General features: G+C 36.4%; 1 protein-coding gene across 2 annotated transcripts in view; it reads right to left on the reverse strand.

The window, feature by feature from the left end:
- Nucleotides 1–25,070, reverse strand: part of LOC126321023 (obscurin) — a 790,459-nt gene that overhangs the window by 569,136 nt on the left and 196,253 nt on the right. For both annotated transcript variants that reach the window (XM_049994141.1, XM_049994140.1), the window contains exon 7: nt 16,702–16,797. In XM_049994141.1, coding sequence (XP_049850098.1) covers nt 16,702–16,797 — 96 coding nt within the window. The remainder of the gene's footprint in view (nt 1–16,701; nt 16,798–25,070) is intronic.

Consider the following 25,070-nt stretch of genomic DNA (forward strand, 5'->3'; position numbering starts at 1 on the left):
GTTCACGATCTTTACCGACTTGCAGTTCACATAGTGATGCTGCGCTGCTTCACAATGAAAGGTAGCAAGGAATGCCAGCATGTCAAATGTAAACTACCACAAATGTAAAATACACATCATGTTGTGCTGATGTCCAGCACATCATTAACTTAACACCACAAGAGTTTTATATTTGTACAAACCATTGTAAAACTACAGTCCTGAACAATGCTTGCCTGCGATAGTGATGTTTGAAATTAGTTTTACTATCTTAATTCATTCAAATACATTTCTGTGTACCTTGTATGTCATGTCAGTCTTGAGCTTCACATAATTTTCCCTGGAAGAATATGCTTATGAACAAAATAGAATGGTTTCGAACACTACCAGTCTGCACTCATCAGAAATTCAGATAAATGTAAACCGAGTTTTAGCAAAGTTATTAGTACTAATACATACTCTGCAGCTCACTGCAAATACTACAAAATAATCAGTCAAAACATTTGTCTATTCCATTACAATAAATTTTACTTTTCTCTTTGCCATTGTTTTCTGCTGTCAACAGCTTGCTTCTGATATTAATTGATTAGTTTTCTTCCTCCCTGTCTTCTGTACATTGCACAGCCTCTCATAATTTTCCCTTAATTAATGATTCCAATTTTCTCTACGGTGATTTCAAATAGGTATCTGTTGTGCCCTCTGTTGTAGTGAGATTAGGATAAAACTTCATACCAAGAACACAACAGTTTTAGGAACAATGGAACAAGAAGTTGAGAAAGGACTTCACAAAATCCCTAGCAGATGTGTAAACACTTAGAACATAATTGGTGGAAATAGAAGCAGCTGTCAACTCTTGACTAATTACACAGGGTGACTTGGAAATACTGACATCAAGCCAGTTCTTAACTGGAGAGTAGCTAATTACGTTATCAACTGTTCGCCAACCCAGTATATTGAAGGATATTCAGAGAGAGACAAAGTTGAGAGAACATCTGTGAAATGACTTCATGAGGAGGTGGAAAAAAGAATACCTTCTGGAGCTCTGAAATTATCAGGAAAGCTAGTGTCCTAACAGGAAACCTGTCAAATGTAAGTGATATATTGCACTATTACAGGAAGAAACACTGTCCAAGCACTGCTGAAAGAGGGCTGTGGAGTAACAGAATACTGCTCAGTCGATTTGTGCAACTTATCACATCACTTGAGACTGAGCAAAGAGGTGAGGATGTTTAGGAGTGTAAAAAACTACTGTTTTTTCATCTCTGTATATAATATCTTTGACCACTGTACATAATATATTTGACCATAGAAGTAATAATAAATGTAATGAAATATGTGCTGCGTCTTGTGCATTACTCCATGACATATAACAATATGTACAAAAACAGCAAAAGTTACAATTACTGATAAACAACACAATAATACAGTCTTCTGAATACACCTTAGATTACAATCTGATAAGGCTTCCAGAAGTTGTTTGCTGCTTATTTATATCTTTTTTTCTCACAAACACTTCTTATTCTACATATGTTTATGAGAGTCCTCTAATGTGTAGGAATGATTTTGTAGAAGTAATCTCTTGAGCTGAAACTTAAGCTTTACTTTGGGAAGAGTCAAAACTATCCTGGGTAGAGCATATGCTAATTTGAATCCTGTGTACTGCAAGTTCTTTTCACAGAGTGATGTTCTGTGGCTGCTGATGAAAAATTTTTCTTAATATCTATTATGATACAGATTCAAATCAGAATGTGTGTTAGGATCAATCTTTTAACAAGCAACATATCTTTTACAATATACATGATTATTATGGTCAGCGCAACAGTATTTGAACACATGGCATGACATGAAACAATTCCTTATATTATCTCCACACAATTCATATAGGTTTTTTGAAAAATCAGTAGCTTGCTGAGATTTACTTTGGTTGTTACTCCCCAGATTTCTTACAATAGTTCAGGTGTGAGGAAAGTAAAGCATGGTATACAGTCTTTAGGGCAACAATATCTTCATAAAACTTAGTAATCACATTGACTGCAGATATAGTACATATTCTTATATAACCTACATGCTAAAAAGTCAAAATGCATGTCCCAGTTTCCTTGAATGGTTAAAACAACAAATTTTACACTAAAATCTTTTTTTACCATTTAACTACCTGTGAACACTTTAATTTCATCATTGTGTCTACTGTTGTTGCACTCCATGAGATATGTCTTATTGGAGCTTACATTTAGGTGGCTTTCATTAAATGATTGAGCAATTTCATTTTTCACATTATTGCAATGGGTCTCTACTTTATTAAATGACTCCTTTTAACATAATAAGGACATATCATCTGTATACAGAAATGCTTTGGAGCTTAGACAGCAATACTGAATGACATTCACACAACTCAGAGAGAGAGCTCTGTGGTCCTCCCTTGTTTTATATCAGCAATTTTAGATTTGTGAACACCACCTTCCATTTTAAGTAGCACAAACTCTTTCAGTTACTCATGGAATTGATTAGGTCATAAGGAGTGTCTCTTATACCAATGGGAAATTTTTTTTTCACTAATTCAAAAGCTTTCTAAGGCCTATGTAAATATCTGCAACATGTCCCTTGTTCTCAATGGCACTTATCAGCTCTTTACTTAGCTGCGCTGCTAGTTGATTTACATTTTAGAAATGCATTATGGTTTTCAAACATAAGATTGCATTTGTTGAGATATTTTATAACGTTATTATAAATGACTTTTTCAGAAGATAGGAAGTACTGAGATTGGTCCATAATTTTCAGTTTTGTACTTGTCACCTTTTTTAATGATAGATGTCACCATGGTTATTTTAATCTATTTGGAGGATGCCTTACTCTATTATATGATTTACTGCTTCAGAAAGTGGTAAGGAGACAATTTCTCTACATGCTTTTAGAATGGTAACATTGGAAGATTTTAGAGAGCCATTGATGTTTATTATTTCTTTGCAATTTGTAGGAAATAGGTATATGCTGAGCTTAGATGAAGTGTCTTTAAAATTATACTGTACATTTTTAAGTTTGTCACTGATGGCTTGCCCAACCTAAGAAAAGTATTCAGTGAAGATGTCTACAATTTCAAGTTTGTCTTTTATGTAAACCTCACTGTAGTTGATAATAAGTCCATACAGGACTTCTCTCTGCAATTTCTAAAATTGTTTATCTCTACCCTGACACTGGTAGTAACATCGTATGAAGCTTAAAGCTTGCTTGTCTACGTTAGCAAACCTTTGCAGTACTGTTGATGAAATCTTCTCATGCTATCATCCAAGTCATAGTATCAACTTGTCACAACATTTAGACTTGTTTCCTACTTCTCATTTACAGCTGAAGTGTCAGGTTCATGTCTTGTTCCTTCCTTTATGGCCTCTGGACCACAGACTACTCTGTCACGGGCTCAAAGGGTAAAACCAACTGCGTGTCTCGCCAAGAGATGTCTCAGCTAATGGTGGGATGACGTTCCTGGTAGGGTGGAGAGGCATCTGTACATCCAGTCCTGGTCCTGCCTGTCTATTCCACCAGCTGCCTCCACTGCTTTCACATCATCAGAGTGTTCCTGACGTATTTTTGCTAATGTGCCTGGAGTTCCTTCCGTATGCTAGGTGGTTCACATCCAAGGTTGCCATGATAATGAAGAGCCACAGCATAAAAATCATTTTTTTGCTCAAAGATAAAATCAAAAAACTGCTTGAGTCAGTCAACGATCAACTAGGACTACAGACACCTGGCATCAGTTGTGAGTGTGACACGCAGTACAGGCACTGCTCAGACCCGGTGAGTAGCATTCACCTCAGCCAAACAGACAAGTCTGCTATGACAGAACACAGCATCAACAAATGACATGTTTGTTTTGGGGGAAAAAATGGTGCTGTACCACACCAACAGGTTCTAGAATTAAGTCAGCAAAGAGGCAGAGGAAACAAGTATACACAACAAACTTGTCACTGGGACAGCAGTTCCCAACTAAGCTCCACAAAGGATTTGGCATTAATAAAAAAAAATCAGGAATGCTCTGATGTGAAAGTGGGTGGAATAGAAAGGTGGGACAAGAACTCAATGCCTCAACCCTTAACAGGGTGAGGGGATGAGAGGGGGAATGGCAATACTGGTCACAATGTCTCTTCTGTAGGCAAGCATATGGCCCACTCTTTGGATCCTCAACTAAGGAGTTATGGTACATCAGTTATAAAGGAACAAACTGGACATCTAAACCTAACACTTTGGCTGGATATGACATGCAGAAAATACATCAAAATATTCAACAAGACAACACCATAACTTGCTTGATGACATGAAATGCTTTCATTAATAAAATTTGGCAGGAAAGCCTGCATTCCCTTTATAGTAACCATGATACATTTTGAAGGCTTCATATAGCTTGAAACATCCATTACACAACAGAATAATTTTAATTTTTCACTTTGTTACTATTTATCCACATACTTTTTTATGTTAATTGCATGTTTAACTTTTGTGATTACAACTGGGCATATGGCATCAAAATAGAAATATAAGTCAGCAGAACAGCTATCACAAGAAAAGCTATCCCTTTAACATCAAAATATGTGTGCTAAAATGCATTTCACTCTATTGATTTTATCATCATTTCTTTTAATGACAAGGAGTGTCAATGGTTAGCTTTAAAATCAATACAGCTCCAAATGAGCTCAGCTGATACACGAATTACTAAGTGAAAACAAATAGCAGAGATGCTGAGTTGCAGATAGGCACAACAAAAAGATTTTTTTGTTGTGCCTATCTGTGACTCAGCATCTCCGATATATGGTGAATAGCAACTTTCCTTCTCATAATATTGTTACATTCCATCCTGGATTTTCTATTGTTTGATAAGTGAAAACAAATACTCTTTTGGATAAGAAAGCCATAGCACCCATTAGGGTAGTGGTGGAGGTAGGGAGAGGGTGTATTCATAGAGGATGGCAGTTTTAATCCCCATCTGGCTTTTCAAATTTAGGTTTCACACGATTTCTTAAATTGCTTGAGGTAAATGCTAGGATAGGTTCTTTGAGAGAGCATTGCTAATTTCTTTCCTCACCTTTCCCAAATCCAAGCATGTGCTCATTCTCTCTCAAATGACCTCATCATCTACAGGATGATATCCCTAATCTTCTTTTCTTCCTAGACGGTGATATGTATGACAGATGCTAATGTCAAATTCATAGTTGCTATGCTTACTGGTGACAGTTTTAATAACTGGTTCAAAAAGTTTGATCAGAAAGAATGATTAGAACAGTCTGTAATCTTTTAGATGACCTAAACGTGTGAGAAATTATTTTCTCATGAACTTATGTTTTAAGAAATTTGGATGAGTGGGTAATCAGTGACTCTTGTATAAGCCAGAAAATATAATGTAGCCGCTAGGTTTTATGGGTGGTAATTATTTCAATGGTTAGTCTACCAAGTACAAAAATAACTAACATATTTCTATCCACATTTCAAAGTCTCTTATAGAAATTGAGAAGAGGATAGCTGCAAATTTAAGTTATGTACCTTGATCCTATGTGGCATAAGAATCTATTAATTCTAACCAAGAAGATGGTTCCAAGCTAATTTGCACAGATGTCACTAGAAATGAAAAGGGAAATAGCTACCTGTATCAACAGCATTTCGATGAATTACAGACACAATAAAAGAAAATTCTGCTTTCATTTTGGAATATCTGACCATACTGTCATACTTCCTGCATCATCAAAAATAAATGAAATAGGCAGCAAACCAATGAGTATTGAAAGGCAGTTCTGCTATGTAGTAAAAGACAAAGTCTTTCAAATTTCTGTGTAATTTTCAACTGAAGATTTCCCTCTGCACTTTGCCATAAAAAATTACATGTAAACTGAGGTAGATAATTGCTGACATAAAAGTGTAAAATATTATAAAACAGCTAGACAGTGAACAGGAATATAAGAAAAATCTGGAATATTCATATCATGTTACATGACACAAAAACATATTTAGAAGATAGCATGGGTAGGAAAAGACATGGTAAAAAAATTTTCAGTCCTGATTCATAAGAACCAAAGACAGAAAGGTCAACTGTAGCCCTTGAAGTCAATATTTCAACTGGGACCACAAAAATTTTACAATCAAAATTGGTGAAAAATATTGTAAACCCTTCCAAAATATTAAAATATGCCCACAATTCCCTCATTACTACCGGATGTTAATATTAGTTGCCTCCAGGGAGTTTCAGTTAAAACAAACTACAAAATTTGGAAGAGTGACAGGAAACAGTGATGAAAAATAATATTATCACTGAACAATTAAAATTTTACTGGCTGGAATTAAAAAAAAAAGCACCTTATTTTAGAAATGCATTATGGTTTTCAAACATAAGATTGCATTTGTTGAGATATTTTATAACGTTATTATAAATGACTTTTTCAGAAGATAGGAAGTACTGAGATTGGTCCATAATTTTCAGTTTTGTACTTGTCACCTTTTTTAATGATAGATGTCACCATGGTTATTTTAATCTATTTGGAGGATGCCTTACTCTATTATATGATTTACTGCTTCAGAAAGTGGTAAGGAGACAATTTCTCTACATGCTTTTAGAATGGTAACATTGGAAGATTTTAGAGAGCCATTGATGTTTATTATTTCTTTGCAATTTGTAGGAAATAGGTATATGCTGAGCTTAGATGAAGTGTCTTTAAAATTATACTGTACATTTTTAAGTTTGTCACTGATGGCTTGCCCAACCTAAGAAAAGTATTCAGTGAAGATGTCTACAATTTCAAGTTTGTCTTTTATGTAAACCTCACTGTAGTTGATAATAAGTCCATACAGGACTTCTCTCTGCAATTTCTAAAATTGTTTATCTCTACCCTGACACTGGTAGTAACATCGTATGAAGCTTAAAGCTTGCTTGTCTACGTTAGCAAACCTTTGCAGTACTGTTGATGAAATCTTCTCATGCTATCATCCAAGTCATAGTATCAACTTGTCACAACATTTAGACTTGTTTCCTACTTCTCATTTACAGCTGAAGTGTCAGGTTCATGTCTTGTTCCTTCCTTTATGGCCTCTGGACCACAGACTACTCTGTCACGGGCTCAAAGGGTAAAACCAACTGCGTGTCTCGCCAAGAGATGTCTCAGCTAATGGTGGGATGACGTTCCTGGTAGGGTGGAGAGGCATCTGTACATCCAGTCCTGGTCCTGCCTGTCTATTCCACCAGCTGCCTCCACTGCTTTCACATCATCAGAGTGTTCCTGACGTATTTTTGCTAATGTGCCTGGAGTTCCTTCCGTATGCTAGGTGGTTCACATCCAAGGTTGCCATGATAATGAAGAGCCACAGCATAAAAATCATTTTTTGCTCAAAGATAAAATCAAAAAACTGCTTGAGTCAGTCAACGATCAACTAGGACTACAGACACCTGGCATCAGTTGTGAGTGTGACACGCAGTACAGGCACTGCTCAGACCCGGTGAGTAGCATTCACCTCAGCCAAACAGACAAGTCTGCTATGACAGAACACAGCATCAACAAATGACATGTTTGTTTTGGGGGAAAAAATGGTGCTGTACCACACCAACAGGTTCTAGAATTAAGTCAGCAAAGAGGCAGAGGAAACAAGTATACACAACAAACTTGTCACTGGGACAGCAGTTCCCAACTAAGCTCCACAAAGGATTTGGCATTAATAAAAAAAATCAGGAATGCTCTGATGTGAAAGTGGGTGGAATAGAAAGGTGGGACAAGAACTCAATGCCTCAACCCTTAACAGGGTGAGGGGATGAGAGGGGGAATGGCAATACTGGTCACAATGTCTCTTCTGTAGGCAAGCATATGGCCCACTCTTTGGATCCTCAACTAAGGAGTTATGGTACATCAGTTATAAAGGAACAAACTGGACATCTAAACCTAACACTTTGGCTGGATATGACATGCAGAAAATACATCAAAATATTCAACAAGACAACACCATAACTTGCTTGATGACATGAAATGCTTTCATTAATAAAATTTGGCAGGAAAGCCTGCATTCCCTTTATAGTAACCATGATACATTTTGAAGGCTTCATATAGCTTGAAACATCCATTACACAACAGAATAATTTTAATTTTTCACTTTGTTACTATTTATCCACATACTTTTTTATGTTAATTGCATGTTTAACTTTTGTGATTACAACTGGGCATATGGCATCAAAATAGAAATATAAGTCAGCAGAACAGCTATCACAAGAAAAGCTATCCCTTTAACATCAAAATATGTGTGCTAAAATGCATTTCACTCTATTGATTTTATCATCATTTCTTTTAATGACAAGGAGTGTCAATGGTTAGCTTTAAAATCAATACAGCTCCAAATGAGCTCAGCTGATACACGAATTACTAAGTGAAAACAAATAGCAGAGATGCTGAGTTGCAGATAGGCACAACAAAAAGATTTTTTTGTTGTGCCTATCTGTGACTCAGCATCTCCGATATATGGTGAATGGCAACTTTCCTTCTCATAATATTGTTACATTCCATCCTGGATTTTCTATTGTTTGATAAGTGAAAACAAATACTCTTTTGGATAAGAAAGCCATAGCACCCATTAGGGTAGTGGTGGAGGTAGGGAGAGGGTGTATTCATAGAGGATGGCAGTTTTAATCCCCATCTGGCTTTTCAAATTTAGGTTTCACACGATTTCTTAAATTGCTTGAGGTAAATGCTAGGATAGGTTCTTTGAGAGAGCATTGCTAATTTCTTTCCTCACCTTTCCCAAATCCAAGCATGTGCTCATTCTCTCTCAAATGACCTCATCATCTACAGGATGATATCCCTAATCTTCTTTTCTTCCTAGACGGTGATATGTATGACAGATGCTAATGTCAAATTCATAGTTGCTATGCTTACTGGTGACAGTTTTAATAACTGGTTCAAAAAGTTTGATCAGAAAGAATGATTAGAACAGTCTGTAATCTTTTAGATGACCTAAACGTGTGAGAAATTATTTTCTCATGAACTTATGTTTTAAGAAATTTGGATGAGTGGGTAATCAGTGACTCTTGTATAAGCCAGAAAATATAATGTAGCCGCTAGGTTTTATGGGTGGTAATTATTTCAATGGTTAGTCTACCAAGTACAAAAATAACTAACATATTTCTATCCACATTTCAAAGTCTCTTATAGAAATTGAGAAGAGGATAGCTGCAAATTTAAGTTATGTACCTTGATCCTATGTGGCATAAGAATCTATTAATTCTAACCAAGAAGATGGTTCCAAGCTAATTTGCACAGATGTCACTAGAAATGAAAAGGGAAACAGCTACCTGTATCAACAGCATTTCGATGAATTACAGACACAATAAAAGAAAATTCTGCTTTCATTTTGGAATATCTGACCATACTGTCATACTTCCTGCATCATCAAAAATAAATGAAATAGGCAGCAAACCAATGAGTATTGAAAGGCAGTTCTGCTATGTAGTAAAAGACAAAGTCTTTCAAATTTCTGTGTAATTTTCAACTGAAGATTTCCCTCTGCACTTTGCCATAAAAAATTACATGTAAACTGAGGTAGATAATTGCTGACATAAAAGTGTAAAATATTATAAAACAGCTAGACAGTGAACAGGAATATAAGAAAAATCTGGAATATTCATATCATGTTACATGACACAAAAACATATTTAGAAGATAGCATGGGTAGGAAAAGACATGGTAAAAAAATTTTCAGTCCTGATTCATAAGAACCAAAGACAGAAAGGTCAACTGTAGCCCTTGAAGTCAATATTTCAACTGGGACCACAAAAATTTTACAATCAAAATTGGTGAAAAATATTGTAAACCCTTCCAAAATATTAAAATATGCCCACAATTCCCTCATTACTACCGGATGTTAATATTAGTTGCCTCCAGGGAGTTTCAGTTAAAACAAACTACAAAATTTGGAAGAGTGACAGGAAACAGTGATGAAAAATAATATTATCACTGAACAATTAAAATTTTACTGGCTGGAATTAAAAAAAAAAGCACCTTATTTTAAGTAGGATTATTTTCCAGATTTCTGAATATATGCCGAGATAAAGATATTATTTAAAAAAGTCTCAAACGAAGTCTGGACAACAATCATTCTAGTATTCTTCTTGCAAGGTTTCCTGAGGTGTTTGAATTCAAATTATCATACAAAGATTTAATAGCATCACAGTTATCAGTTTGACTTCCAGAAATACAACCATTTAATGTCTGCCACTGATGAGTTTGCACAAAAACTTAGCTTCTCTTTAGCTGACTCAAAATGTCCCAGGAATCTGCTGTGACATTACAAATCTGTCTGATTGCATGAACTTTTCTAGCATTCTGTATGGGAAGATGCAGAAACTGAACAATGTTTCGGCATGGTTCATATCATATTTTTATTTATTTACTTAAGCTGACCATATCTGGATCCTTGGACTCTTCTCACACGACATCAAGATTTCATACACAGTGTTTTTGAACAAAGTTTCTTAAGAAATGACGAGAATTTTAATATGATAAATAGTAACAAAATGGTATTAACAGATTAGAAACGGTTTCGATGTTGGCAATGTGAATAACAATACTGACTTGTAAGAACTAATAATAACATAATGCTAACAGTACTGTTACTGTTGCTTCTGACATTAACAATAACAACAACAATGACAATAACAAAAATAATAATAAACAATCAACATCTACAGCTACACACATAACCCACAACCACTGTGATGTGCATGGCAGATGATACTTTGTATAGCACCACATTTTAGAGTTCCTTCCTGTTCCAACTGCATATGGTACACAGAAGAATGATTGCTTAAATTCCTCTTTACATGCTACAATTAGTCAAATTTTCTCTTCACAGGAATAAATGGTGATCTGAAGTACAAGGTGAGTGCAAGGTCTTGCCTTGATTATAACAATTTATTACAGAGTAACTGCTTGACACAATAATTTACATTTGATGCCACTACATAGGTTAGTGTTACTATTTTTTTTTAAGACCACTTATGTTAGTAAGCATCAACGTGTGCTCTCTTGATAGCTCGGAGAATGCTGAGGCGGTATTCCAGTTCCCGTCAGGTGTTTTGTAACATGTATTTTCTCACAGTACCCACAGCAGCTTGCATCATAGCCTTCAGTTCATCAACATCAGCAACTGGTGTGACAAAGACTGTCCTTGATATAGCCCCAGAAAAAAAAGTCCAGGGGTGTAATGTCTGGAGAGGGGAGTAATGTCCGAATTGGTGGACTGGAAGGAACGGTCCAACACCCTGGAAACCAATCTGGACATTACTCCCCTCTCCAGACATTACGTCCCTTAACTTTTTTTCTGGAGCTATATCAAGGACAGAAGGGCAGATTCTTCATCACACCAGTTGCTAGCAGTGACGAACTGAAGGCTAGGATACAAGCTGCTGTGGGTACTGTGACAGAACACATGTTATGAAACACCTGGCAGGAACTGGAATACCACCTCAGGGAGCACATGTTGAGGTTTACTAAGATAAGTGGTCTCTCTCTTTTTTTTTTTTTTTTTTTTTTTTTTTTTTTTTTTTTTTTTTTTTTTAAAAAAAAAGGACCTAGTAACACTAACCTATGTATCGGCATCAAACGTAACTTATTATGTCAAATGGTTATTCTGTTATAAATTTTTATAATCAGGGCTCACCCTGTATATCTCTGCAATCTTCTCTTAATACCAGATCTTGAAATTTGGTAACTAGGCTTTTATGGAATACTTTGCATCTATCTTCATAAGTCTGACTGTCTCCCATCAGTCAAACTAATCTTTGTCCATTCCTGCTCTCCTCCTCTGTATTCATTCAACATCTTGTTAGTACTAATTGTTGTAGGTTATTCGTATCTGAGCAATATTCTATGGTGAGATGCACTAGTGACTTGTAAGCATTCTAATTTTTAGACTGACTGCATTTTCCCAGTACCATCCATTGAACCAAAGTCTGCCGTCTGCCTTACCAAGAACAGAAATCTACATGATCGTTTCAATTCATATTCCAACAAACTGTTCCCCCCTCCCCAAATATTTGTGTAGCTGACTGATTCTAATTCTGAATCATTGCTGCTGTAGTCAGAGAATACTACTTTTTTTCATTTAGTGAACTGGATAATTTTACTTTTCTGAACATATCCTGGAAGTTTTCAATCTTTACAGCACTTTGAAATCTTACTGAGTTCTGAATGAATATTAATGCAGCATTTTTCCTAGAGTCTAGAGTACTTGATTACAAATGACTGCATGATCTGTGAAAATTCTGAAGGTGTTATTAATAACGTCTTGTCTTGTGGTTAATATATAATATGAATAACAAGGGTCCCAGCACACTTTCCTGGGACATATCACAAATTACTTCTACTTCTGTCAGTGACTCTTCATCCAAAATAATGTACTGTGGTTTACCTACCAATAAATCCTCACTGAAGTAACGAATTTTGTTTCATACCCCAAACTCATACTATTGTTAATAAACACTGGTGTGGTATTGAGTTAAATGCTTTTCAGAAATCAAGAAATACTACATTTACCTGACTGCCTTGATCCATAGCTTTCAGGATATGTGAGGAAAGCACAATTTGGATTTTGGAATAACCAATTTTTTCAGAATCTATGCTGTCCTACATGAAGGAAATCATTGTGTTCAAGATAACTCCTTAAGTCTAAGCTCAGGATATGTTCTAGGATCCTGCAATAGATGAATATAAATGAGATTGGATGACAGTTTTGTGGTTCACTTCTGTTATTCTTTATGTAGACAGGTAAATGCCATACAATCATTTCATTTTTTTATATTTTTTTATTTTTTCCGTATCACTTATTTTGCTGTGGTGAGAGAAGTAAACAATGGCACTACATCCATATGATATGAACATTGGAAGAGTGCAGTATCTCTGCTTTTGATTTGCTACCCTCAGTTTCAATTCCTGTGTCATCCATGAGTGTCTAGCCACTAATTTTAGTAACGCTGAGAGCCTTTGTACGTCTAGATATTGTTTAGGTTTTGTAAAAAGTCATTCAGTAATATTCTGGTATTGTCACTGAAGTCATTGACAGCTTCAAATATCACTCTCCTGACAGCCAAATGCATTTCACTTAGCAATAGGTGTTCAAAAGTATGTGTTTATAGCTGTACAAAAGTGATATTTCCTGAGTTATCGAGTGATAAGGCAAGAAATTTAGGCACACGGTTCTAGTTGAGAGGTTTGTGAAACAAGAAAAATCTGGATAAAAACAAGTATTCTTAATTTTAATGGGATAACAAGTGCATGTTGTTGTGGTCTTCAGTCCAAACACTGGTTTGATGCAGCTCTCCATGTTACTCTATCGTGTGCAAGCCTCTTCATCTCCAAGTAACTACTGCAACCCACATCCATCTGAATCTGTTTACTGTGTTCATCTCTTGATCACCCTCTACGATCTTTATCTCCAACACTTACCTCCCATACAAAATTGGTGATCCTTGATGCCTCAGAGTATGTCCTACCAACCAATCCCATCTTCTAGCCAGGATATGCCACAAACTTTTTCTCCCCCCCCCCCCCCCCCTGCCCCCCAATTGTATTCCGTAGCTCCTCATTAGTTACATGAGCTACCCATCTAATTCCAGCATTTTTCTGTGGCACCACATTTCAAAGCATCTATTCTCTTCTTGTCTAAACTGTTTATCATCCATGTTTCACTTCAACACATGGCTACACTCCATACAAATACTTTCTGAAAACACTTCCTGACCCTTAAATCTATATTCCATGTTAATAAATGTCTCTTCCTCAGAAACACTTTTCTTGCCATTGCCAGTCTACATTTCATATCCTCTCTACTTTGGCCATCATCAGTTATTTCGATGCCCAAAGAGCAAAACTCATCTACTTCTTTAAGTGTCCCGTTTCCTAATCTCATTCCCACAGCATCTTGTGGTTTAATTTGACTACATTCCATTATCCTTGTTTGCTTTTGTTAATGTTCATCTTATATCCTCCTTTCAAGACACTGTCCATTCCAATCAACTGCCCTTCCAAGTCCTTGTCTGTCTCTGACAGAATTACAATGTAACTGGCGTACACTGAAATTTTTATTTCTTCTCCATGGCTTTTAATTGCTACTCCAATTGTTTCTTCGGTTTCCTTTAGTGCTTGCTTGATATAAGGACTAAATAACATTGAGGATAGGCTAAAAACCTGTCTCGCTCCATTCCCAACCACTGCTTGCCTTTCATGTCCCTCGACTTTTATAACTGCCATCTGGTTTCTGTATAAATTGTAAATAGCCTTTCGCTCCCTGTACGTTAGCCTTTTCCACCTTTTAAATTTGAAAGAGAGTATCAGGAGTCAACACTGTTAAAAGCCTTCTCTAAGTCTACAAAAGGTCTAAATGTAGGTTTGCCTTTCCTTCAGCTACCTTCTATGAGAAGTCATCTTATGATCAGTATTGCCTAGTGTGTTTCCACATTTCTCAGGAATTCAAACTGATCTTCCATGATGTTGGCTTCTACCAGTTTTTCCAATCTTCTGTAAAGAATTCTTGTTAGTATTTTAAACTGTGACTTATTAAACTGATAGTTCAGTAATTTTTACACCTATCAACTCCTGCCTTCTTTGGAATTGGAATTATTATACTCTTCATGAAGTCCAAGGGTATTTCATCTGACTCATACGTCTAGCTCAGGAAAGAGTTTTGTCATGGCTGGCTCACCCAAGGCTATCAGTAGTTCTAATGGAATGTTGGTTACTCCTTGGGCCTTTTTTCGACCTAGGTCTTTCAGTTCTCTGTCAAATTCTTCATGCTGTTTTATAGCTCCCATCTCATCTTCATCTACGTCCTCTTCCATTTCCACCTTTCTACTGTCCCATCTTTGCTTATGACTGGTTGTTCATCTGATCTCTTGATACTCATACAGGTGGTCTTCTTTTCTTCAAACATCTGTTCAATTTTCCTGTAGGCAGCATTTGTCTTATGTCTCATGATATATGCTTCCACATCCTTATATTTGCCCTCTAGCCAAGTGCACACATGAAGAAATTTTTGCTGCTTTAGTAGATATGTCATTAACTAGTAGTTGATTAGCTGGTCATGGACTATTTATTCTAAGGCTTTGGAAAGTGCCAGAAGAATGCAAATAGGTTGGTAATCAGAGAGTGCTGTGGCATCATTCTTCTTTGGTAGTGGCTTCACAAGTCTCTGTTACCAGGCCTCAGGGAAAAACACTAGGGGTCAAGGAGAGATTGAAAGTATGAATTATTGTGAGCACTACAGAGCCAATAATGAGCTTCATTATCTGTACTTTGATGCCATCATCTGTAGTAGATGCTGATCTCTAAAATCATGTAGAGGACTAGATGAAAGCTTTCTAGGGTACCCCATGTTCTTCCAGGTCCAATCATGCTTTATTTCATAAAAATACTTTGTCCCCAAATATAATATCCACTTCATAGAACAATAATGGAAAAAAATTGAAAAAATTAACAAAACTGAGAAAAGGAAACAACTCATCTGTACGCAGATACACTTAACAGCACAGAGACAGAATAGTTACTCAATTTAATCTACCGTTATTTTCTAGTGTAGGCTCTCTTTTTCTCTTTCTTTAAGAATAATGTGGAAAATTTGTGATGGAGACTGTAAATAAGGGTAACCTACATATTTAAAGTTTATGTATTATGTCACATTAATGAGTGCTTCCATCACTCTTGGCAGAAAAATTTTGTTTTCATTTCAACCCTGAAACTTACCTTTAAAATACACTGTAACTTGATGAATCACTTCTGCTTTAAATCAGTTATCATCATTGAAATAGTAAAATACTGATTCTGTTTGCATTGTCCCACTTAAAACTTACTGAAATCCACATCGTCTTCAGTTTGTTCTACATACTCGGAAACTAACATTGTCCAGTTATGATTCAAGCAGAAACCACTTTAGTATCTTGTTTAAAAAAATAAGCAGTTAATTTAAACTTTTAAGGTAAACATTTTTTTACCCACGGATGATGAGGTTTAAAACCAAAAAAATGCATGAAATATGAGAAAAGTTTAAATCTGTAAAGGCTAAAGATCTTATGAAATGTTCCCTTCAGAATGATTGACAGATGCTTACATTAAGATCAAAAACCCATTGACTTATCAATTGCAACTAGTTTGGCATTTATGACTGTGTCAATATAATGATAATTTAGGCTAAGATCAGTAAGAAACAAAAAGGCACATGTTCGAGTAAAACAAACCTCGAATCACGTGATTGTTTAACTCATTATCATTCCATGACAATCCTCACTTAGTCTGCATACTACAACATTTATTAACATGTTTTCATGAGTTTCAGTTAAACATTTCACAGTTACTTCTATGACAGCACTAGGTATGCCATCATTTCACACGTAACAAGCAACAAGTAACAGAAAAGACCAGGGAAGAATGATACAACTACACAGGAAGCAAGGGAATATGCCATCACTTATTCTTTGTTCTAAAGTATTTTAAAATGAACTGTAATTTACTGCTCTCTGCTCAGTCAATTACTTTGTGCCAAGAGCTTATTAGAGACTCCAAAACACAGACATGCAATACAGAAGAGCACAGTTTACATAACTTTAGTTGTAAAAAAATTCTTTTCACATTATTAACAAGGGAACTAAAAGTATTGGAGCTGATGAATGATTCTGCTTCTTATTAAAGCAGAAAGTAATTACTTTTTATAGTGAGTACTTACATCGAAATAATCTCGGACTTCATCATTTTCTTGCAGCAGTTCTTGTGCAGCTGGTTCATCACGGCAGTAGGCAACATGCTTGTCAAAGTCACGTTCCTACAATAAAATTACAGAATGAACAGCTTTTATTTATTTATTTTTTGTTACTATTTGTGGAAGAAGGACTAAGTAAGAATTTAAACTATTATGTAAATAATATAAAGCTCTGTTTTTCACTCGACTGATGTCACTGAAATGTCATACCATTCTGATGAACATACTCAGTTGAAAACCTGAGAGCTTCATATTAGTTCAACTTTCTGAGAAAGACAATATGATCATTTTTTTAAATTTCAAGCGTGTTGCATTGCACCACTTCTGAATATTTCGTAACACTTATGGTTCGTGATGGGCTAAGTTTTTCTAAATAATTAAATACACTAAGAGAACATAAATTATCTTGAATAATATGGAGTCTAACTTTGGACAAGAGGACAATATTTCAATTTTAGATAATAGAAGTGCTTATCCTCTACTTTAATTTCTACAGCAAGCCCCTTAGATCAAAATTTCATGGTATTCAAAAATGGACAAAGGCTTTCCTGAAATGCTGAAAACTAACCAGTACTCTGTGATTGCCATTACATGGTTTTCTCTGTGATAAAAGGCAAACAGCAGACAGACTTCAGTTACTATTTTAAAGTTTATTTGTGTTAATATTTGCTGTAAAAATGAATTGTTAGTGCATTTTCACTAATCTCAGTCTTTCTTCCTGTGTTATTTACTCAAGTGGTCTGTTATTTGTGAGTGTGCTTACGTTGCTCATCTAAGCCTCATGCCTCAGTAATGTGTTTACATTTTGTGGCGTGCACTGCATCTTTAGTGGTTATAAAGCTAAGTACTGACAAACTTATTTGTGTACTGTTATACAGCTATTAAATTTAATAGTTTTCAGTGGCGTTTCATGCTGTTTGTGGCAAAATAACGATTTAATAAACTTTTGGAAATGTTTGCTTGCTGTGTTTTATAGAGTTTTCTGTGTGTTGAAGTCATTTAGCAAATTTTGTGCTTTGGTTTCCAGCTGATGTTTCTTATTGTTTCTAGTGAAATAATTCAGTCAAAGTTTCATTCAGTGTTTTAACTTGGTTGAGTGTTCCAGTGGCTGTTTGAATTTTTGGATTTACTTAATAGTTTTGTGAAGTTTTGTTCGTATTGGTATTAGCTATGGTGTAGTAGTATTAATGCAAGTTGTTGCTTTCTTAGTAGATAGAGAATTTTGAGACCACTATTGTTATTTCTATAAACAGTTCTACTGGTGTAACTGAACTTCGGTAACGTAGATGTATAGTTTTTTTCAGTAACTGTAAAAGTTTACCACGAGTGAGAAGTGTGGGCTCTGTCATAGTTTTGTCAGTAGTGGGTTATGGTGTGGGATTTGCTCAAAGTATTTTCATTGGTGGGGGAAAGTGCAGTGGTGAAGCCAGTGGGCATTCTAGGAAGACCTCTCCTGGGAATGCAGAATCTTTAGTAGAAATAAATTGATAGAGGAGCAGGAGTGTAAGATCTGTGCCCTTCAGGTGCAGTTACAACGCACAAAAGAGGAAATAGATAAGGTGAGGGTGGTGAAAGGTGGTGGGGAATGGGAACTGGCAGTTGGAAAGAAGACAGCTACAAAGAGGAGGTATTCAGACAGTTATGCTTTGTGTATATGCTATAGATTTGACTAACTGTCAGGGTTGAGTGGAGAGGAGCCTGGTGCAGCTGTAGATGTAGATGTAGGCAACACACAGCAGTCCTCACCAGGTAGGAGGCCTAGGTCAGCTACAAAGTCTAACAGAAAAAAGGTTCTGCTGATAGGTAGTTTACACAGTAGAGGAGTGGGCCAGCAGTTGCAGAAAGTGTTGAGGAGTGAGTACCAGGTCACCAGCATTGTGAAACCTAGTGCAGGGTTGGCTTAAGTGGCTGACAGTATAGGGGAGTTATGTCGAAATTTTATGGAGGAGGATCAGGTAGTGATAATGGGTGGAGCAGGGAACAGTCTTGATAGGGACAGGGAATATGATGTAGGTGGTGACCTGGTAAAGGTAGCTATTCAAACTGGTGGCACTAATGTTCATTTCGTGCAACTGTTTCAGCATCACGAACAGCCTCATCTTCACGCGGCTATTAGGCGCATTAACATGGGGCAGGAGAGGGTGCTGATGGCAGAAAGCGTGGGTGACATCTCAGTAGTGCCAGTTGGGTCTGTCAGTAGATTGGGATTCACTAGTCATGGTCTGCATCTCAATAGGTATGGGAAGGGGAGACTGGCAAAGTTTATAGGTGACAGTGTAGTGGGTGGTGGTGGTGGTGGTGGGATCATTCATGGAAATATTCCTAGTAGTTGGTGTTAGAGCTGCACCTTTTTTAGACTGAAGTCAGCTGAATGGTATACCTGCTTAAAGGATGTCCCTCTAACTAAGGGCTCACCTTCTGAGGATGTAATGTTTCCAAGTAGAGAATGAATTAGCATATTTCATCAAAATATAAGAGGTATTACAAATAAAGTTAGTGAAATGCTTATAGATGTTGCCTCAGAAATTATTGGTATATCAGAGCACCACTTAATAATTTGGCAATTGAGAGACTTCCAAGATACAGATGAGCTGGCTGTTTTTCGAGGAGTTCCTTGCGGGGTGGACGAGTGGCTATGTACGTAAAAAACAGTATTCATTTGAGTCTATAGGCATATCAAGGCACTGCACTGAACAGATATTTGAATGTTGTGCAGGGGCAGTTGAATTTAGTGAAACTAAACTTCTAATTGTTGTTGTTTATAGGTCCCCTAACTCTGACTTCAGAACATTTCTGCTCAAACTAGTGAGGGTTCCTGATTCACTTTGTAGGAAGTATCAGAAATTAGTCATATGTAGTGACTTCAATATAAATTTTCTATATGATGGTGCAAGAAACAGGATGTTGGTAGATCTCTTAAATTCATACGATCTGATGCAGACTGTTTTTTCCAACTAGGGTGCAGTGGAACAGTAGCACAGCCATAGACAATATTTTTATTCATTCTTCATTACTAGTTGGGCATTCTATAAGTAGAAGGGTGAATGGCCTTAGAACATTCTCAACAGGGTACTAGTAGTAATAGGCAGGCCGGGTGGCTGACTAGTGCGATAACGACATCTTGTAGAACAAAGTGGGAAGTATATCAAAATGTTAGAAGTAGTCACAATCAAGCTACAGTAGCCCATTACAAACAGTATTGTAAGGTTCTTAAAAATGTTATTAGGAAGGCAAAGAGCATGAGGTATGCAAATAGAATAGCTAATTTGACATGATAAAATTAAAACCATGTGGTCAGTTGTGAAGAAGTGTCTGGTCAGCAGCACAAGGTCAACAGTATAAAGTCAGTTCAAAGTAAAAATATTTCTGTTACTGATAAATCAGATATATGTGCAGTATTTAACAATCATTTTCTGGGTATTGCTGGTGAATTAAATAAAAATTTAGTTTCTACAGGGAAACATATAACTTTCTTGGCAAAAGCCTTTCTGAGACTGATGTTTGAAATACTCCTCTGTGATACAGGCAAGACGGAGGTTGAGTCAATAATTAAATCACTGAAGACTAAGAACTCTCATGGTTATGATGGAGTGCCTAGCAGAATATTAAAGTACTTTTCTGCACTTATTAGCTCTGTATTTAGCCATATTTGTAATTTTTCCTTGAGGAATGGTCAGTTTCCTGAATGATTAAAGTACTCAGTAGTAAAGCCGCTTTATAAAAGAGGAGAAAGGGATAATGTAGACAATTTTAGATCTATTTCTATGCCATCAGTGTTTGTAAAATTTATCAAAAAGGCTATGTATGTAGGGATAAGTGATCATTTTATATGACACAATTTGCTATCAAATGCCCAGTTCGGCTTCAGAAGTCATTTAACAACTAAAAATGCTATATTCTCTTCCCTCTGTGAGGTACTGGATGGGTTAAACAAAAGGTTTCAAACACTTGGCATATTTTCTTTATTTAACTAAAGCATTTGATCACAAAATATTGCTCCAGAAGTTGGACCATTACAGAATATATGGGGAGTAGCTCATGATTGGTTCACCTCGTGCTTTAGCAACAGACAGCAAAAGGTCATTATTCACAATGTTGAGAAGGCTGTGATGTGGGGTACGTTCAAATGGGTTGTGCCCCGTGGATCAGTGCTGGGGCCACTCCTGTTCCTTATTTATATAAATGATATGCCCTCTAGTATTACAGGTAACTCAAATATATTTTTGCTTGCTGAGGACACTAGCTTTGTAGTAAAGTATGTTGTGTGCTACAATGGATTGGTTTCAAATAGTGCAGTTCATGACCTAAGTTCATGACTTGTAGAAAATAAACTAACGCTAAATCACAGTAAAACTCATTTTTTACAGTTTCTAACACACAATTCAACAAAACCTGACGTTTTAGTTTCACAGAATGGGCCTATGATTAGTGAAACTGACCGATTCAAATTTCTAGGTTTTCAGAAGGCTAGTCTACTTTGCTTATTTTCATCGCTTATGTCATATGGCATTATATTTAGGGGTAACTTTTAGCTCAGAAGTAGTCGATTTGGGCAATTAGTAATGTAAGTTCACAAACCTCTTGTCGACCCCTGTTCATGAGTCTGGATATTTTGACATTGGCCTCTCAATGTACAAGGGTTGGAACTTAAATAGTGGCAACTTTTTGTCCACAACTGATACAAAAGAGGTACATGTTTGCACCTGTTACTGTCCTTAAGAGTAGTCACAAGCATAGTGTAGAACCCGTTGCCAGCCATGTGGAAGGCTTAGTATACCGTTAGCAGAGCCTATTCTGTTGATGGTGGAAATGGAGCGCTCTAAAGTTATGGTGATTCTCATGTATGGCTGTAATGGTGTTATCCTAATGCAATACGTTCCTCCACAGCAGACTGACAATGCGACCAGTTTTGGGAAAGAATCGGCTACACTTTCTGCGCAACCCACCCCTCATTTTGTACGAGAATGCACGGGCACATACAACGCAAGCTGTGGCTGCTCTATTCAGTCGATGGGACTGGGAAGTACTGTACCATCCACCATACTCCCCAGAATTAAGTACTTGTGACTTTGATTTGATTCCGAAGATGAAGGAACCACTTTGTGGCATTCGCTTCAGAACTGTTCCAGAGATTCCACAGGCAGTAGACTGCTCTATTCGCACTATCAGCAGAACAGACCTTGCTAATGGTATACTACACCTTCCACATCACTGGCAACGGGTTCTAAACAATTCTGGTGACTACTTAGAAGAACAGTAACAGGTGCAAACATGTAACTCTTTTGCATCAGTTGTGAATAAATAGTTGCCACTCTTTAAATTTCAACCTTCATATATATTCCTTAATGTCATTTCTTGTTATCAATATTAACTTACTCCCAAGAATAAGCAGCTTTCACTCAGTTGATACTCAGCAGAAATCAAACTTACATGTGGATCTGCCTTCCTAAAATCTTGTGCAGAAAGGTGTGCAGTCTACTGCTGCATCCATTTTCAGTAAGCTACCATGTGAATGCAAAAATCTTAGCAGTAATCCACGCGCTTTCAAATTGAAACTGAAGAGTTTCCTCATGGGTCACTCCTTCAATTCTGTCGAGGAGTTCCTTGAAAAATTAAACTGATTCTTGTTGTATTGTAGATTGCGTTTAGTTAAACTTATGGACTGAAGTTATTTGGGTTCATAAACATTTATTTTTATCTGTTATTACTTTTATGTTGTAATTTCATGTACTGACACACTCCATGACCATGGAGATTTGCTCCTCAATTTGGTCTTACGGAACTTGACGTATACATAAAAATAAAAATAAAACCATTCTGCCAGTACATGTAAAAAGAGGAATTTCCTATGACCCAATATTTTATGGGATTACTAGCTTAATTCTTGTCAAAGGTATCAGTCTATGAGAATTCCAACATACGTAATATTGTCAAGATGATTAACAAGTGCATGTAGATAATATTGTACCTTTGTGTTTGTGATGTCAGTGATGCATGGAGTGGATCAAATCTGGTAAAAATACATAAGATACAGCTAATTATACAAATTTATTCTTACAATTTGATAACTTTTATATGGGCCTATGGCATTGATTCTGACAAAAGTACTACTGTACACACAGAATGATATCTGCTATAAATACCTACTCTTATTTTTTGTGAAGAGTACCTTGAGAAGAAAACTGTATGCAGACAAAAATCCTTATTTCATCAAGGAATTTCCATTTTTTTAAAATGAATATATCATATATGTTAAGAGAAGCAACTCTTAAAACTTAATATGAATACTGTACTTACAACAAACAATTATTATCCTGTTACATACTACCTGTGCATACATTAGCTAAATGTAAGCTAGTAAATTTGTAAGACAGTCACTACTTTGAAAACTGCTGCTGCTTCCTCAGTTATATTAAATAGCAACTGTTTATTTCCTACTGGTAGTTTAATATTCATCATAGTATGAAGGTCCTATCAAAGTGAGAACCTACAGAGTTGTGGAATGAATCAGGTTGTTACCATAAAGACTTCTTCTCCTCAATTTGACTCTTTTCTTCTTCATTAATTACTTTGACAAGCCAGAATGTGCTTAAATTGCATAAATATGCATGCCTCAGCTGGAGGAAAATAATGTGCCTGAGGCACGTTTGAGGAACCATTTATGTAACACATGCTGTCATAAGACACTTAAAGCAGTAAAGGAGTTTTGCTATTTGGGGAGCAAAATAACTGATGATGGTCGAAGTAGAGAGGATATAAAATGTAGCCTGGCAATGGCAAAGAAAGCGTTTCTGAAGAAGAGAAATTTGTTAACATCGAGTATAGATTTAAGTGTCAGGAAGTCGTTTCTGAAAGTATACGTATGAAGTGTAGCCATGTATGGAAGTGAAACATGGATGGTAACTAGTTTGGACAAGAATAGAAGGTTTTGAAATGTGGTGCTACAGAAGAATGCTGAAGATTAGATGGGTAGATCACATAACTAAAGAGGAGGTACTGAATAGGATTGGGGAGAAGAAGAGTTTGTGGCACAACTTGACTAGAAGAAGGGATTGGTTGGTAGGACATGTCCTGAGGCATCAAGGGATCACCAATTTAGTATTGGAGGGCAGCATGGAGGGTAAAAATCGTAGAGGGAGACCAAGAGATGAATACACTAAGCAGATTCAGAGGGATGAGGCTGCAGTAGGTACTGGAAGATGAAGAAGCTTGCACAGGATAGAGTAGCATGGAGAGCTGCATCAAACCAGTCTCAGCACTGAAGACCATAACAACACAACAATGCTGCCATATTTACCCAAGTACAAGATGATATAAAATATAAGACAATGCCACACACCCCCTTCCCCCACCCCCTCCCCCCACTTGAGTTCTTAAAAATTTTTTAAATAGATCTGGCTAATCAAAATTACAAACTGTTCTTTTGATACAGTATAACGTACCTGCTTAAAAAAGTTAACATTTTACCTATTGTAAACTTATGCTCTTTACTCATTTTTCTACAGTCTGATAATACCAGAAGAAATAAAAAACAAAAAGAAATGGTTACATTAATTTCTATCTTCATTTCCTTTTTTGCTTACTATCTATCCCAGTCATATCTGTGATACCAATCTGTGGTACCACTGTTTTTAATTACCATCACCACCATCACCAACACCACTGGCATTACTAACTGTAATGATAGTTTCATTTATTCCAAGAGATGGGAGGGAAGAGACAATGTGTTTCTATAAACAAGCAGCAGCGCAAAGAATAATTTTGAATGTCACAAATACTTGCCTGTTCCTTCTGCATGTATCACAATTTCCAAAGTGGAGGTTAGGGTAGGACCTAATAGCACAGCTTGGAATGCTGTGAGTGAAATGGACATCAATAAAATTTTGAATCTTGGCTATCAAAAATATTTGGCTGTTTCTTCTAAATGTGTTGTGATTCCCAAGGTCATGGATACAGAGGGAACTGAGAACAGCTGATTTTCCTGAATACATAGAGGATTTCACATATATATTGATGCAAGAATGTGGCAAATTCCTTTACCTCTTGTTCCAAACATGCCATCCGCCTTCTGCTCTCTCTCATTGTGTGCATAGAAACAACAGCTGACACACCCCCTCTCATTCTCATCATACCTCATTTAGTGAGCTTTGACAACACTGGTGTGCATAACATGTAGACATGCCACTGGTGCAGATCTAGACTTTTACTGTCTCCTGCAGAAATAAATACTGATGTTGTGTACTTTCCCATTTTTAAAATCACTTCCAGTTTTGACTGCAAATGGATTCAAGCAAACTGCATTTTAAACATGGTAGATCTTTACAAAAAGCCAATGT

This window comes from Schistocerca gregaria, chromosome 2 (assembly GCF_023897955.1).
Source record: "Schistocerca gregaria isolate iqSchGreg1 chromosome 2, iqSchGreg1.2, whole genome shotgun sequence".
In the NCBI taxonomy this organism is placed as follows: Eukaryota; Metazoa; Arthropoda; class Insecta; order Orthoptera; family Acrididae; genus Schistocerca; species Schistocerca gregaria.